Here is a 17,576-nt window from a genome sequence, read left to right as displayed (position 1 = left end):
TGGATCATGAAAACAGACACAAATTAAATGTTTAAATATGGATGAGAGTTTATTAAACCTCACTATAACCTATTAACAATTGATGTACTGTTAACAGAGAAGTCATACATAAAAATGATTATAATAAAGTGGAATAAAATACTAGACCATTTCATATCGCTCAACATATGAAATACATTTACTGACAATGGCAAGTACTGTAGCGACAACAAGACTGTGGCAAGATGCTAGTAATTCCAAAGAATCTTGTCATCATAGTTACATAGAACACCATGTTAGTTATGGTGTGGAACAAAGTGCTTACAGAGAATACTTAATAAAAGTTAATTCGATGTAAGTTACATTTAGTCAATAATCATATTCCCTCATAATGTAATAATACCTATAACATGATAGGTACATCATAGGTACTATACATAATTACTGTGTGACATCTAATTGACTTTATCTCTGAGCTCGACTTGTTTCAGAGAATACGATAATAAACATCAAACAAAAACAACACGTTTTTGTGTCCCCATAATGCCAATATATATCATTACATATTAACATGTAAGTACCATATTCCCATGTCAGGTAATTGAACATAATTCTGCGTGAAATGAAAAAGAACAATCAGACTTAATGAGAGATGTTATACCTAAAACATGGTAAATGAAGCATGATTCATTGTTCAGGATATTCCCATGTCCCCCTCCTTTCAGACCACTATCCCTCCCAGTAAATCTAAGCCACCAGATGCAACAGTAGATTAAAGGGAAACATCCTCTCCATTGCTTTGTACAGTGGTAATTTGTCTTAATTTTGATACATTCAGTTTGGCTGTCTGCCCAGCTTCCCAGATGTGACCAGTCTGTTTGACAGATTAAAAACCCAACAACTTCATGAAAACTAAGACGTTTTGACTTGCTTAACCTAGAGAAAGTCTGAGGTCAAAGCCTTGCAGGTCAACGACCCACCACATAGACGTTGGTCAGTCATGAAAACATCTGGATACAGCTGTCTCCACTCCGCTTTCAAATTAACCACTACCTCTGTTTCCTCTCACGCCCAAACATATCACAGACTTATTTCTCTCCTGATGATCAGTCTTTCCCTTCATGCAAAGATGCTCCTCTGGTTTGCGACCAGTGCAGTTTGGCTTTCCCTCCGCCTCTCCTTCTTTCTCTCAAGTCTCACCTTCCAGCATACCGCACTTAGCGCCAATAGCACCAGTCCAGCAGATAGTAGCACAAGCCCAAAGTAGGAGATGGTGGACCCATGTGAGTTGAAGCTGTAGGCCACAGAAGTGACCACGATACCGGCAATGAGAATGACCACGCCAAACGGCACTGTGCAGCGATAGCAGGAGAGTTCTGCACCACCTGTGGCCGCATTCAGTTGGATTTCAGTGACCAAAGGGATAGCTACTATAGTCACAGTCGGAGTGTGGTCATTGATGTTGGCCTTCTCCACGACAGCTCTTTCTGGGGCTGCTGGCACTGTCATGATGTCTTTACTGGGTTCCTCTGGCATCGCAGGATCCAGCATCAAAGTTTTGCTTCTTTCCAACCACAGATGGATCCTCACTTTAACCACAGATGGGTCTTCAGTTTTTATATCCTGAGGTTGTTCTGTCAGCGTGTCCCAATCTATGTGAAGAAATATATCATTTGTTATGTCATAGTGAAGGTAGTGTCAAAATCCATATGTTCCTCAACATGTTGCCCAATTGTAGCCTCACTGGACATAATAAAATAGGCCTAAACAATAATTTAAGTAGCTATTATGTGCATGCACATGGCCTCAGTCGGAATTGTTGACAGCTTAAGACATGAGCCTTCATTTGGCACTTAGTAACTCCAGGCAACCTCCTTGCACAATGCTAGCCTCTGGCCCAGCAAAGTCAGAAATTGTCTGAATGACGCAGATCCACTCAACCTTGCACAAGCTGTCACATTCCCTGGAGAGAGTGGGAGATGGCATTACAAACTACTCCGTGTAATGCGAGCAGCCTCAAAATCATCAGCAATTTCACAAGCAGTCATTCTTTCTCCATGTCCGCAAACTTAGAAAATATAATAAAAAATGTAATTCAAGATGCTTGTTATAAAACATTAGTCCATGTCATAACATCTTAGAAATGTATTACTCTAACAGGCCTAGTGCAAAATTGTAGACCTTTTGCAATTGATATTCTTTATGGAATATATTTCACTTATAGCCTATTTATTGTAGTAGGCCTAGTCCTTTATTATAGTAACCTTTGTTGAGAGTAACCCTGATAGAAAAAAGACATTAATTTCACATGTGAACATGTGAAGTGTTCCAAAAACACATGTTTTCATGTGATCACATGTGATAGTATGTGAAGTGAATGTGATAACATGCGACAAGTAAAGCAACATGTGATAAATAACATGAAACTACACATGTGAAATGTTCCAAAAACATTTTTTTACATGATTTCACATGTACAATTTAATGTGAAATTATGCGATTTTACACATGTAAAATCATGCGGTTTTGCTGTGGTTTTGCTGTAAGGGGTGTTATGTTTGAATTGAATTTCAATAAGTCTAGAAAGTTAGCAATGGAAAATATTGTAGCCTTAGCTGTGCCACATGCATAGGCTATAATTCCGATGACTACATAGTCTACCTACCATATATAAACACGTTATCTCAAGTTGTTATAATGATTACATAAAAGGGAACCTATCATGTATGAGGAAAAGTGTTTGGGTTGGAGAGATCGAGTTTAACGCGTGGACCAACTTCCAATAAACACACAGTGAATATTGTGTGATGAAGAAGAAAAAAATCAGCATGTTCGATAAGTGTCTAACGAAGTGTTTAAACTTACCTTGCACGCATTTTCCATGCCCGCACCGTTTAAAATGTGGCTTTGCCCATCGATGAATAAAACATGGACTGTAATACGCTTTTGTATTCCAGTAACTCCGTATACTTTCAAAAGCCGACACAAGTGGGACTCCCCTCCGTCTTTATGTACATTAAATTATAAGACAGATTCAATGTGTAGGTCCAGAACACAGTTTCACTCCCCACTTCGCTCAGCCAGTCTGCAGCTCGCACCGTAAACGCTGTGTTGGAATTTGACTCCCATTCATCGGATGTCCCCTGTGCGTTTCCTCCTGTGTAAGAAAACGACTGTTTGACTGCCATCTTCTTGCATTGCAAGCACGTTTGTAGAATATCGGTGGCTATGGGGGTGGGGTGAACCAAAAGCGGGCCACAGGTTTTTATTATTATCTTGGCTTCAGAGGAGGGGGGACCTTTTAACCTCTTTTGACTAAGGCAGGGCCAACATGAAGCACAGCTGTTGGGATGTCCAGACACATGTATATAGGCTAGAACTGCGCAATAGGCCTTTGAAGCAGATGTTGGCTAATACGAAGATGAGTAATAGCAGTTGACGTATTACAATATTATCACATCATTACAAACAACCATACACACACACACACACACACACACACAAACATACAAACACATACAAACACACACGCTTGAGCCTACAAGAATATCCATGCACATATCTTCATGTTTGGTTATTTTTAATTAAAACAAGGGACTCTCTAAGATGATTGACATAAGGTCTATCAAACTGGGACCATGGTTCATAGGACCTATGTGTCTGGAAATTCATGCTGTCACACACCCATGCTATGCCTGTGATCCAATGGCAGCCACCAGGGCCTGTGGATGGGATATGCCTACTGCCTGTAACACAAGTGCTCCCCAAGACAGATCTGACACATAGTAATGTGATACGGGGTGTTGTCTTGTCTCTTCCTTCCTGCAGTAAATCCCTTCCCAAAAAGAGACAGTGGCAATGGGAAATCATGGCTCTTCCACAACCCCTAGCTGGACCATATACTGTCTGGCTGGAAAACTGATTTTAGTAATATGACATGTCTCTAAACTATCCCTCAGAGGCACTTATGGAGTGACATATTTTAGAGTGATTATCATTTGGGCCTACCTTCAATCAGTGGCATATGTAAATGCTGAATTCACATGGTGTGTTTGCAAAAGAAGAGTGCAAAGGATGCTAAACCACAGATCCAGGGTTCTACCTCTGGAAGTTCCTAAAGGCATTGATATATTTTATTAAAACCACCAGGTGTAGCTTATCCTATATTTGAAATAGCCTACAGTTCAGGGATTTCTGAATGGAATGGGAGTGGTTAACCACAGAGTAATCATCAACAAGCAACTGAGACAGGGCACCAGGAGGACACAAAGCATTACAGATGATGTTTCCTCTCTATTGTAATTGGAGATGGTCAGTGCTTCCAAATTATATTTTTCCTTGGATGGCACTTCAATTTGGAGGTGGGATAGACAGAGGAGCATTCCAAAAACGTTACAGTGCAGTGCAGATAGCCATTAACCACACACACACACGCACAGTTTAAATCCAAAATACAATTTCAATCACAAAAATAAATAGATAGTGACTCTAAGTATATCACTGGAATGACTGACGCACTTCAGCGCACGCACGGCGTCTGACGCGCACACACGGAGTCCTAGATCACATGATCAAATGTCAGCGCACGGTTTGAAAACTAGTGGCTGCACTTTACAGATGAGGAATTTCTGGAGGCAAGGAAGGAATTAGATAAACCTCAGTTGGAGGGGGGATGGGAGTTTTTCACAGAGACAATGGGTGTCAAAATCTACCGGCTGTATGACAAGGTACATTTAAGTTACTGTTTTGAGACAGGAATAGAAAGTGAAAACTGCTGTGTTAGCGTCGTTAGCTGGCGAAGCAATAGTTTATTCATCGTGATTATGCCGATTGGCGTGATTGAATGACGCACTGGCATCGATCTGTTGGATGTGCTCGCACGTAGACTATTTTCACGTTGAAAAGAAGAAATTTACATGAAATAGCATAGCGGATTTTGTGAGTAGCCTTCGTTAGACTCGAGCAACAGGCCCACTGGCAAAATGCGGAAGTCGCTATTCGTTATCATCAACTAAAGTGTTTTAAACGTCATATCGATGATTGAGTAGGCTAGGGGAGAATGGGGTAAAATTGAGCCATTCAGAATTCATGTAAACATTTAGTTTTGAAAGCATATTGTATCTTGTCCATAAAAAAGTGGCCTTTTGGCACAACTTACCTCGGCAATTCAACACAAATACGATCGCTTTTTTGTATTTGTCATTTTAAGCATATTTTAACAAGGCTTAACACCTAAAAAACACTTTGTACCTAAAACATGTTTTTAACATAGGCCAGGCCCTGTTGTTACCTCATATCCCAGCGATAATGCCTTGCATTATGCCTGGAAAGAAAACACTTCAATTTGCTCAACTTACCCTAAGGCAAACATTTTGACTATATTTTCCCACACAGGTACAAGGATTCACTTTTATGCTAGGTTTTAAAGAAAAATCCAAATCAAATCATCAAATGTTATTTGTCACGTGCCGAACACAACAGGTGTAGTAGACCTTAAGAGTGAAATGTTTACCTACAAGCCCTTAACCAACAATGCAGTTTTAAGAAAAAAATAAGTGTTAAGAAAGTATTTACTAAATAAACTGAAGTTTACAATAAAAAAAATACAAATAAAAAAAATAAGAAAATAGAAAAATAACTAATAATTAAAGAGCAACAATAACAGTAACGAGGCTATATACAGGGGGTACCGGTACAAAGTCAATGTGAAGGGGCATAGGTTAGTCGAGGTAATTGAGGTAATATGTACATGTAGGTAGAGTGACTGTACATAGATAATAAACAGAGACTAGCAGCAGTGTAAAAATGTGGGGGGTGAGGGGGTCAGTGCAAATAGTCTGGGTAGGCATTTGGTTAGCTGTTCAGGAGTCTTATGGCTTGGGACAGTCTATTAATAGGGTGGCTGGAGTCTTTGGCAATTTTGAGGGCCTTCCTCTGATACTGCCTGGTATAGAGGTCCTGGATGTCAGGAAGCTTGGCCTCGGTGATGCACTGGGCCGTACACACTACCCTCTGTAGTGCCTTGCAGTCGGAGGTCGACCAGTTGTCAGGCGAGGCTGCAACCAGTCAGGATGCTCTCAGTGGTGCAGCTGTAGAACTTTTTGAGGATCTGAGGACCCATGCCAAATCTTTTCAGTCTCCTGAGGGGAGTAGGCGTTTTCATGCCCTCTTCACGACTGTCTTGGTGTGTTTGGACCATGACAGTTCGTTGGTGATGTGGACACCAAGGAACTTGAAGCTATCAACATGCTCTAATACACCCCCGTCGATGAGAATGGGGGGTGTGCTCGGCCCTCCTTTTCCTGTAGTCCACAATCATCGCCTTTATCTTGATCACGTTGAGGGAGAGGTTGTTATCCTGGCACCAAACTGCCAGGTCTCTGACCTCCTCCCTATAGGCTGTCTCAACGTTGTCGGTGATGAGGCCTACCACTGTTGTGTCGTCGGCAAACATAATGATGGTGTTGTAGACTAGAGATAGTGGGATGAATGGCACCCCCAGAACTCTGCCAAATATTGCATTTTTTGCTGCGTCTGTTGGGTATGGTGTGCCAAATTGTAGCCTAGAACTTTACGCATTCTCAGACAGTACCTTTTCACAGAATGCATGTTTGTTTTTTATTAAACCCCCTGCCTAACTCTATCCCTAGCTCCAGTTTCTGGAGAATAATATCCTGTGCAAATCCAGCACATTTTTTGGGGTTGCATGTTTCTCCAACTGGCAATAATCAGAGTCCTGTGGTATGGGATTAGTTATATTGTAGGTGTGGTATATATTTGAAAGAGAGAACTTCTTTCATATGCTGTTCACAGGAAACTGGACTTTATGAGTACAAAGTCTTTGGAGTGCTTGCCACCTGCACTCCAGAACTGTGTGCTGATGTCTACATGGACTTGCCATATCGGAAACAATGGGATGGATATGTCAAAGGTAAAGAGTAACGCAAACTCTCCCTAGATCGACTTTCTTCCATTCAAACCTCTTGTTGCACTCAACCCCTAATAAGGGCCATTTATAAGACTCATAACACATTCATAAGCAACTCAATTCTGTCAGTTTGGTTGAGTATTGATGACATGGTATTGCATATTAATGCTTGTTTTATATGGTGCTTACTTATGCATGTGTTATTGTTCATATGTATAGCCCCTTTAACTCTTTCTTAATTATCTAAAATATGAGCTCCACAAAATAGTTGAAACCATCACCTTTCCATTGTCCTTTTCCATTCACTCCTGTTCTATCACAATCAAACCAATCATAACCAAGAATCCCTTTTATCTCAGTTTTCATGAGGATCGCAACAAGAGCACAGGGCCCGTTTGGCAGTTAATAACTTTTCTCATCTTTTGTTCTCTCTTGCCTCCCCAAAGTATCCAACAGGTAACATGTCTGTCCACCTGAATTTAGCCATAGACTGTAGCTATTGATGTCGTAGTTGGGGAGTTAGCACTCTGGTATAGCCATGGGCTAATGTTGTTGTGTCCTTTGTGTATTAACGTGCTTAATCAAATGTTCATATAAGCCTAGACTGTGTGAACAAACAAGGGAACTTGAAGATGTTCTTTCAAGGGCTTGTATCTTGAAAATGTAGTTTTTTGTTTCGTCGACCCTCTGAGAAATTACCAACAGGTTCCATCTTAACAAGGTAGGCCTAAATCATTGGCCATAACTTGTTTTGGGATTTCCAAATACCGTTGTCCTTTTCAAGAAGAGACAACAGGGTTATGGATATCCTGGAAATGATAACTAACTGAAGTAACATTTGCCTCTCCCAGAGACTTGTTGCGTGAGAGGGTGGAGTGGGCTTTTTATTGGAAACACATCCTTGGCTTCAGCTCCTGACTGCCGTCAAGCTTTTTGCTGTTGAATAAAATTGCCATTTCAATAGATTAGATAGATGCTGTATTCTGAAAGTGCTGTTGGTGTCTTTGCTTGCACATGTGATTGTATCTTGATGTGCGCTGTACACTCTTAGAAAAAAGGGTTCCAAAAGGGTTCTGGTAGAATTTTTTGGGTTCCATGTAGAACCCTCTGTGGAAGGGGTTCTACATGGAACCAAAAGGGTTCTACCTAGAATCAAAAGGGGTTATTCGAAGAACCTCTTTTGGTTCTAGATAGCACCTTTTTTTTCTAAGTGCAGCCAGTGTTCTAGAAGATGTATGATTTAATCATGTAATGAATAGTATATGACATTATAGTATAATACCTATAGTATAATAGATGACTGATGTTTCATGATGTAAGCACTGCTTTATTTTGTGTGTGCCTTTTTGTTTTTTGCAGAGCTGCATGAGAGGACTATGATGGTCATTCAGCAATCTACTGGGAGGTGAAATACCCATTTCCTCTGTCAAACAGAGACGTATCCTTAATGAAGTAAAATGTCCAAATGAATAATACCTGTAGATAATATCAGGTCATCATGTTTCTCAGTAAAAGCAAATAGGCCAGTGCTTTTTATATTTTAGTTTTTACTAAATACATACTCCCTATACAATATCACATAATCCTGTTCTATGTATTCACCCACCCACAATGTCTCAATCTTGCTTTTCTCCCTCTCCTCCTTTTCACATTTACAATGACCCCGACATGGTGAAGTGAAACCAAGTATGGTTTATAGTATTAAGAGTAACGTGAGAAATGTATTGTTCTTTAGGCGACAACACGGGACGGTATATTTTCTCAAGGAGTAACTGATCCAGTCACAAGGTGTGGACCACATTAGACCATATTATCTCTACCAGGCTTCTTTAACAGTGTAAACCTCAGTACGTGTACGTCAGGGAGTGGAGGGACGTTGACGGGGACAGCAGGAAGATCTGGGTGGTCCTGGCTAAGAGCTCCCCACAGTCCCCGTTACCAGAGAAGAGTGGGGTGCAGCGAGTGAATGACTACAAGCAGACTGTGGCCATGGAGAGTGATGGTGCCTGTGGCACTAAAGGTACTGCTCACTCTAGAGTACACCAGATCCAATCAGAACTCATCCCTGTAGTACCATTTTAAATGTCCATAGGGGAAACTGTTTAGTTGTGAACTTGAATCTGTTGTGGATCTGTCTTTGAAGTCTGTCTGTCTGTGAAGTCGCATTTTATTGACAGCCATTTACATTTGCATTATTTTCTTTCAGTCTTCATGAATTACTTTGATAACCCTGGTGGTAATATTCCAACCTGGCTTGTGAACTGGGCAGCCAAGGTGAGTTCAGAACTGAGTGCTCTCTAAAACCTAATAGGGTTCTTCGACTGTTCCCATAGCAGAACCCTTTGAAGAACCCTTTTTGATTCCCGGTAGAACCCTTTTGGTTCCAGGTAGAACCCGGTACACAGAGGGTTCTACATGGAACCAAAATGTGTCCTATCTGGAACCAGAAATGGTTCTTCTATGGGGACAGCCGAAGAACCCCTTTGGAACCCTTTTTTCTAAGAGTGTAGCAGCTCATCTTTTTCTGTTGGTGGGATGGCTGACATATTCATAGTAGAGTAATAATAAAGAAGTACTATAGAATTAAGAAAACGGTTTGTTTACTCACATTTTTATCTACTTGCCAGTTTTGAATGCCCCAAAGCATGCCCTGTTATCTCAAATGGAAGGCTTTATTCACGCTGTTAATCTCAAGCAGATGTTTTGTGTTAGGATGCCAATGGTTCCTCTCTTTTGCCCCATTTGGGTGTGTCTACTCTGCTAGTCTATCCATGACGTTCATTGACAAAGGCAGCTATTCCCTGTGTTTCAACAGAGCGGAGTGCCTGCCTTCCTTACAGACATGCAGAAGGCCTGTGGCAATTACTCAAGCTACTGCCAGAAGAACAAGAAATGAACGCCCTTGGTGGGAAGTCGCATCAAAGCCACAAGGATTGCATTTTTCAGCCCATCATTCAATAAAGTCTACACTTACGGTGTCTGAGGGCCATTGTGGGTGTTTTGGGTATGGTTGGAGACTTATTACGAAGTCAATAGGTTAAAGTGGTGTTGGTGTAATCTGCAGCTGGATGTGGTACTAACTGGGGCATGTACTGTATTTTAAAGTTGTTTATTAGTTGTATAAAAATATATATATTTAAATTGAAGTTATCTGGTACTGACTTCCTACTCCTATGTAAATGTTGCATTTTGGGATTGCCCACAGTAAGGGCTTGGATGAGATCTATAGTGAACTACCCTGTTTTAACGAGTACTGTGTTTCTTTGATGACAATGGTTTTTCCTTTTATTTCCCTGTTGTTTGTTATGGTCAAATGTATGTTGTTTTTTAAATCCTACATTTTTTATGTATGAATGTTCAGTCAATGAATGATATGCATTTTTGCACTTGTGATTAAGCACTGAAATCAAATCAACTTCCAAACCTTAATGTCTATAGGAAAAAATGCTGTGCTGTAATTCTACTGTTCATCAGCCTATTAATTAGTGAATTATTAGTTTCTCAGCAGCTCTATTGAGGAATGATTTCGGTACTCTATGATGCAACATTGTTGCTTAGGCAAGCAAGGCTGAATCGAAAGCAGACTAGATTTTTATTTTGTATTTCCCTAATGGACATTTTGAATGTACATAAAAAAATCTGATTTTGTCCTATCATTAAAAGTTGCCTGCACTGATTTGTTGTGATACTTGAAATTTACAAAAACACGATAATGAAATAGTTTAAGTTAATTATTCCTATGTTGAATCTTCGAGAGCTAGGCCTATACCTCTACCCGTGTGTGGTTGCAGTTAGGCCTAAAGTTCTATGGAGGTGATTGTGTGTATACATTATACATTTCAATAAAATGACGGCTGAGATGAAGCACTGCATCATGCATTATTTTACTGAAACCTGTAGATGCTTTTCAAAACAGGATTACCACCTTCATGAACACAATTTTAAAAAATTGTATTTTCCACCTTTTGACGTTGACCAATGAAATGAATTGTTTCTGTAGCTCGCGCTCCCCCTTGCGGTAAAAATGATATGTTCACGCCGCGCGGCCCTGATGTTGCGTGATGAAGTTGATATACTTTACTTGACCTTTCAAATTTTATACATTGTATCTGTTAATTCAATTCTCTCACCGGAAGCACTGCTGTGTTTTGTAAAAACGAGTTATATTGAAGATAAATTGACAGGGTATTTCTTGACATCATCTGAAAAAGGTAGAGCCTAGCCTACGTTTAGCAGTCTAGGCCTACTTTGCAAGTTCTATCTTAAAATTCGTCGACAGCATAAAATCCGCGAGAGGCCAGAAAAACTGAACCTTATGAACAGTGATGGTGATGAGTATGGTGAGTCCTATAGAATTTGTCTGGCTACATAGGTGGTATAGGAGCTTAGTTGTAACTAAGTGATGTTATTCTCATAGGCCTACTGTAGGTTGTGAGAAGGTGGACCCTACCTTCTTGTCAGGGGGGTGCTAACTGCAAAGCATTAGGAATCAGGCAAGATTCAGCTGGAAGATGGGAGTATTTATTTACAGACATAGAGGGTGAGATGAACCCATGCATATTGACAAGTTGACGAACAACACTGACAAATAGAAACATTACAGACTAGTGGTTAGAGCGTTAGTACTAGTAACCAAAAGGCTGCAAGATCGAATCCCCGAGCTGACAAGGTCAAATCTGTCGTTCTGCCCCTGAACAAGGCAGTTTACCCACTATTCCTAGGCCGTCATTGAAAATAAGAATTTGTTCTTAATATTAACTGACTTGCCTAGTTAAATGAAGGTCAAATAAAAAAATAAAAAATAAACTAAAGGGCCCAAAATACTGAAGTTTCTGGCTTCTAAGGCAGAGTGCCTTCAAACTGGCAGAGCGCATATAACTTTGACAAAGCATCAATCATTACTCACACAGCAGAGTTACAGATAACCATAGAACAAAATGTCACCCCAGTGTAAAATGTAATGTGCAACATGAACAGGTTCCCAGCAAACACGTTGCGTAACCACGACCAACCCCAACGTAATGGATTTGTAATTATTGGTCATGACTAGACATTACCTTCTCACAACGTTGTGGCTACATAATCTGAAGGTAATACCATTTGGTCATCTTCCTACCTCCTCAACATGTCACAGCAACATGATTTCATTACATTACATATTGGTCTTGATTAGACCTACACAAAGAATGTCACAGTATCTGCGGAGTGAAACATTCTGTGATCACAGCCTATATGAGCTGTGGAGCATGCGTCCTCAAATGTCTTTTGAATGAACTACACATTTATAGATGTTTGAGTCCATTTATTGTTCAGATTGGATTTTAAATCTCCATGTATTTTTTTTTTTACTGCACCCACACATTTGGAAAGGCTTATTCAACATTATGTAAGGGACAATTTTCCTCAAACAAATTGGGCATACCCTGGATTAAATAGCATGGTCAAATAAAATAAATCTATATATACATTTGATGTATTTAATATATAATAATGATATACACTATAAAAAAAGTATGTGGACACCCCTTCAAATTAGTGGATTTGGCAATTTCAGCGACACCCGTTGCTGACAGGTGTATAAAATCGAGCACACTGCCATGCAATCTCCATAGACAAACATTGACAGTAGAATGGCCTTACTGAAGAGCTCAGTGACTTTCAACCTGGCACAGTCATAGGATGCCACCATTCCAAGAAGTGTTCGTCAAATTTCTGCCCTGCTAGAGCTGCCCCGGTCAACTGTAAGTGCTGTTATTGTAAAGTGGAAACATCTAGGAGCAACAACATCTCAGTCACAAAGTGGTAGGCCACACAAGCTCACAGAACAGGACCACAGAGTGCTGAAACACGTAGTGCGTAAAAATTGTCTGTCCTCGGTTGCAACACTCACTACCGAGTTCCAAACTGCCTCTAGAAGCAACGTCAGCACAATAACTGTTTGTCAGGAGCTTAATGAAATGGGTTTCCATGGCTGAGCAGCCGCACACAAGCCTAAGATTACCATGCGCAATGCCAAGCGTCGGCTGGAGTGGTGTAAAGCTCGCCGCCATTGTACTCTGGATCAGTGGAAACACGTTCTCTGGAGTGATGAATCACACTTCACCATCTGGCAATCTGACGGACGAATCTGGGTTTGGCGGATGCTAGGAGAACGCTACCTGCCTCAATGCATAGTGCCAACTGTAAAGTTTGGTGGAGGAGGAATAATGGTCTGGGGCTGTTTTTCATGGTTTGGGCTAGGCCCCTTAATTCCAGTGAAGGGAAATATTAACTCTACGGCATACAATGACATTCTAGATGATTCTGTGCATCCAACTTTGTGGCAACAGTTTGGGGGAGGCCCTTTCCTGTTTCAGCATGACAATGGCCCCGTGCACAAAGCGAGGTCCATACAGAAATGGTTTGTCGAGATCGGTGTGGAAGAACTTGACTGGCCTGCAGAGAGCCCTGACATCAACCCTACCGAACACCTTTGGGATGAATTGGAATACTGACTGCGAGCCAGGCCTAATCGCCCAACATCAGTGCCCGACCTCAATAATGCTCTTGTGGCTGAATGGAAGCAAGTCCCCACAGCAATGTTCCAACATCTAGTGGAAAGCCTTCCCATAAGAGTGGAGGCTATAGCAGCAAAGGGGGGACCAAATCCTTATTAATGCCCATGATTTTGAAATGAGATGTTGGACGAACAGGTGTCCACATACTTCTGGTCATGTAGTGTATCACGTTTGCAAGGCATATGAACTAACAGGTTATAGAATAAACAACGCAATTATCACAACACATACTGTAGGTTTTAATAGGGCCTTTTATCTGGCTTGGCTTCCCCAGTGATTTTACCCACACACCGCTACTGGTCACACTGGTGGAGAGTGAGACCAGAGAGTGTTCCCCTCCCATCCTCACTGTGTCACTCTCTCTGACGTTTCACTTCTGCTGACCTGTCAGCGAACTGGGCATTGTTCTAGATGTTTCCTGAGTGAAAATGGTGCTTGCTTCCTATGAGATCACCACCTCACTAGTGTCATTGCTCTAGGCCTAGGATATCTTGTGTGAAAGCCCTCCCATCAACCCCAAAGAGAATAGCTTTGTCTTTGCCATTACATTACATTTCCAAGCACTGTCCATGTAACCTTCTAGTCATCGGCATATAGCCAGTTATTAAAATCGGAATGTTTTGTTGTCCCTTTGTCAGGCGTTCAGCCACTCGCATGTACAGTAGGCTACAGTGCACACAACATGCCATCTATAGCCTTTGATATTGATTATTAGGCTATTTGCTATTAAGGAGTTAGAGAAAAGTGCAATCATGGAATCACTACCCACTGGGCACACACTGGTTGAATCAACGTTGTTTCCACGTCATTTCAATGAAATTAGATTGAACCAACATGGATTAGATGAATTGATGTCTATGTCCAGTGGGTATTGTTTAATCATCAATGGAAAGTGAAGTAGGGCCTAGGGCTCACTGATTTCACTGTGCTGGAGATTGACCACTTACTTTGTTCTTCTCTTCCACCTAGTGGTCTGTGGAGTGAATAGTAGAACGTTGAACGAACATAATCTGCAGTGAGGGTCCGGTCTCAATTTTGTCTCATGACTTCTTTCAGCCCTGAGACTATCAGGAAGTACAAGGAACACATTTGTGTATCCAATTAATATCTCAATTTGATTCATGAATACTTTACAGTCTTAATTACATTACTGAATTCAAATTCCATCTATGGGCCACAAAGCATAGGCGTGCATTAGTTATTTTAATAGAGTAATCAAAGGCACACTTCAGTTCTGGCAATGTAAGTGACGGGTCAAGAATTGTCATAGCAGAAAGAGTTGAATCCATTTACGAGATAGTAGTAGGTCGAGGACTTTGGAATTAGATTAAGGACTTTGAATCTTGGAAGAGTTTTTGTATGATTTTCTATGCATCCGTCCTATTTTGGTGGAACTGAATTATGGGAGTAATGATAAAAATCAGAGCCTTACATTTCTATTTTTATGCACCATTTTATCCACTGGAATGTCTTGAGTGAATAATATTCAGTTCTCAAAAGGGTTCTTTCCATTGCCAGTCTTTCACAAATGGAAGACAAATATATTTCTTGGCTAGCCATTGTATTTTAGAGGGGGGTTCTTTTGATTGGTAATATACAGGGCTAATTAGCTTTAGAAAGTGATATACTTTTTCTCCTGGACTCCTGCTTCTCCTAAATGTCATCTCAGATTTCCCAGGTGCCTTGCTGTCTGCCAGAGGTAACACAATAATGGCTGTGCTTGGAAATGTATTTTTTCAACCTCCTTTTTGGTGATTTTTAATAGATTACAATTATAGATATCAGTGTGCTCTGGGAATCGGAATCCTTGATCCTGAATAGGCTTTTATATGATTTTATACAGTGTTGTGCAAATCAACTGTAGTTCAACTCAATTATACATGCAGACTCACATGTGGTTCTAGCTGAGCACAGTTGCCTTGCTTTACCTCTATTCAAAAAGGCCCAATCTTAAGGTTATACAATTATTTTCTTAAGCACAGGTAGCCTAGTGGTTAGAGCGTTGGGCCAGTAACCGAAAGATTGCTAGATCGAATCCCCGAGCTGACAAGTTAAAAATCTGTCGTTCTTCCCCTGAACAAGGCAGTTAACCTAGACTGTCATTATAAATAAGAATTTATTTATAACTGACTTGCCTAGTTAAATAAAATAAAAGCATTTCCTTTACATTATGAATATCAATCAACCCAGTCGCACTGGTTCAGTTCAACAGCATCTTTGAGAACTGCTGGGTACCTGTGCCAATCACATATTTTACTTATTAATTCAGTCCAAACTTAATGATTTCCAGAAGTAAGAGCTTTTTGAATAACCAATAGTATAACAAATGTCCAGCAATAGGCTACATACGCATGTATTTATGATGTTGGAAATAACTCAGCCCAGCAAAATGAGAATATTTAGGAGGGATTGTTTAACTCCATTAGTTTTATGGTTAAAAAAGATGTATAGCAGTATTGTATTTGAATCTCTCAACAACTGGCATGCAAGCTGGTAGAGTTATAGCTTATTCCTCTGTCTGTGTTGTTATGTGTGCTCAGTTTGTGCCCCCTTCTATTTTGGAGAAATATTAACCGTAGCAAGTCGTATATCAGATACCAGGCCAGGAATCCAACTGTTTGACAATACTTTTATAATGGCTGTGTTAATGTTCTTATTACCACAGAGGATGGTTTAGTTGAGTTGAGAAAGCTTGCCGTCAAAACACTTGATGTTTGACTCTTTCTGTTTTAAAAACATGCTTGTCTAGGATGGCAAATACTGTATCTCTCTGTATGATAGCTCATTTGGCGGGAGCCATTCCGGTTCTGGGAGAGACTAGTTTGTTCCTCAGGGCCAACGTTTAGCCTGCTACTGAGGTAATGAATGGTCTCTTCACAAACATGGAGAGACACAATATTGTCTCAGGGCTCTCCTGCTACGGAACTCGGAAATCACCAGGATGGCAGGCTGCTGCTGCTGGGCACTCAGGGGTATTTATGGATTTTGGATCGTTACAGCTGCGTAAGATAATGTTTGATTTTCATCCATCAATCTTTCTGCAAACAGCTCCTCATTCAACGAGCAGAAAAAAATGTCTGTGTGAAATACGGGTCCTTTTAAACAAAATAAAACAAAAAAGAGAAGCCTTTTCCTGACTTGAGCATACATTTACAGGCTACAAAAATACACAGAAGAGAGTTAAAAATAAAATGTATTTTTGTGAACTGGGTCAGACACGTGGCTAATGCCTGTGACTGGATGTTGACTTCTTTCCATTCACTTTCTACCTGCTGTTACGGTCCCTAAATTCTCTGGTCATTAGAATGCAGGCTTGTGTCTATGATGATGTTGAGAAAACAGACTATGATGCAGGCTATTTTTCAACTTTTCAGAAGAGTAACAATAACTGCAAAACTTTCTGTTGTTCGGCAGGCCGCTGCCAAAAAGAGAGAGGTACACACAGACCGTAATTAACACCCATTGCTGGTCTTATGGTATGGTTACAATGAATGCTCTTCTAAGTTTAAATGACTAAGCTCTGCTGCTTGTCTGCGCAAGTACAGATTCAATCACATAAGAGTAATGCACAGTGTAAGCTGCATTACACAAAATTGCTAAGGCTTTGGCGCTAGCTTAATGTCAGGTATTTGTTTTCCTTGGTGTTTCTTTGCATTCATGAAAAATAATTGTGTTTTCTGTTGAGCTGCCGTGGACTGGGACTGGCACCTCCTCCACACGTAACCTAGTCTCTGGGCCAACACAAGCCTTGCATTCCAAGGAGGGGCTACTCCTGTTTACCTCTCCCGACCGTCTGACCGCAGACTCAGGGTCCTCTTCTTTCCTTCTGTGGTTTCTGGCAGCCAACTCCAGATTCCTGCATGTCTATCACTGTAATCAGGAGTCCAGACCTGCAGTCAGCCAAGCAGCTTGAAACAAAGCAGAATAAAGTAGGTGAAGCATTTCATTTGGATATGGAGAAGCAGCATCTGCATTCTCTCTCAGATTGGTGACCCTCCTCTGAATCTAGATGATGACCATTCTTCCCCAAAGAGCCAAAAGGGGGCATGCAAGCTCTCCTCAGCTCTGGTAGCCTAACTACAGAGGCTCTATTGGCTGCTCTCTTCATTAAG

The 17,576-nt window shown here is 40.7% G+C and overlaps 1 protein-coding gene and 1 pseudogene across 1 annotated transcript; one reads left to right on the top strand and one right to left on the bottom strand.

Annotated features, from left to right (window-relative positions):
• Positions 1-23: 23 nt before the first annotated feature.
• Positions 24-3,315, bottom strand: LOC115171430 (transmembrane protein 100). Its single transcript, XM_029728238.1, has 2 exons — positions 2,845-3,315; positions 24-1,631 (listed from the first exon to the last, which is right to left on the bottom strand). The coding sequence occupies exon 2, from the start codon at positions 1,528-1,530 to the stop codon at positions 1,099-1,101; it is 432 nt and encodes a 143-aa protein (XP_029584098.1). The 5' UTR covers positions 1,531-1,631; positions 2,845-3,315; the 3' UTR covers positions 24-1,098.
• LOC115170691 (phosphatidylcholine transfer protein-like) lies at positions 2,367-10,771 on the top strand (annotated as a pseudogene).
• The last annotated feature ends 6,805 nt before the right edge of the window (positions 10,772-17,576 follow it).

The sequence above is a fragment of the Salmo trutta genome, chromosome 32 (assembly GCF_901001165.1).
Source record: "Salmo trutta chromosome 32, fSalTru1.1, whole genome shotgun sequence".
NCBI classification, from domain to species: Eukaryota; Metazoa; Chordata; class Actinopteri; order Salmoniformes; family Salmonidae; genus Salmo; species Salmo trutta.
This window is presented reverse-complemented; position numbering and strand designations above follow the sequence as displayed.

What these genes read in the sequence shown, in the direction of transcription:
- LOC115171430 (XM_029728238.1), bottom strand. Translation starts at nt 1,530, where the DNA reads ATGCTGGATCCTGCGATGCCAGAGGAACCCAGTAAAGACATCATGACA.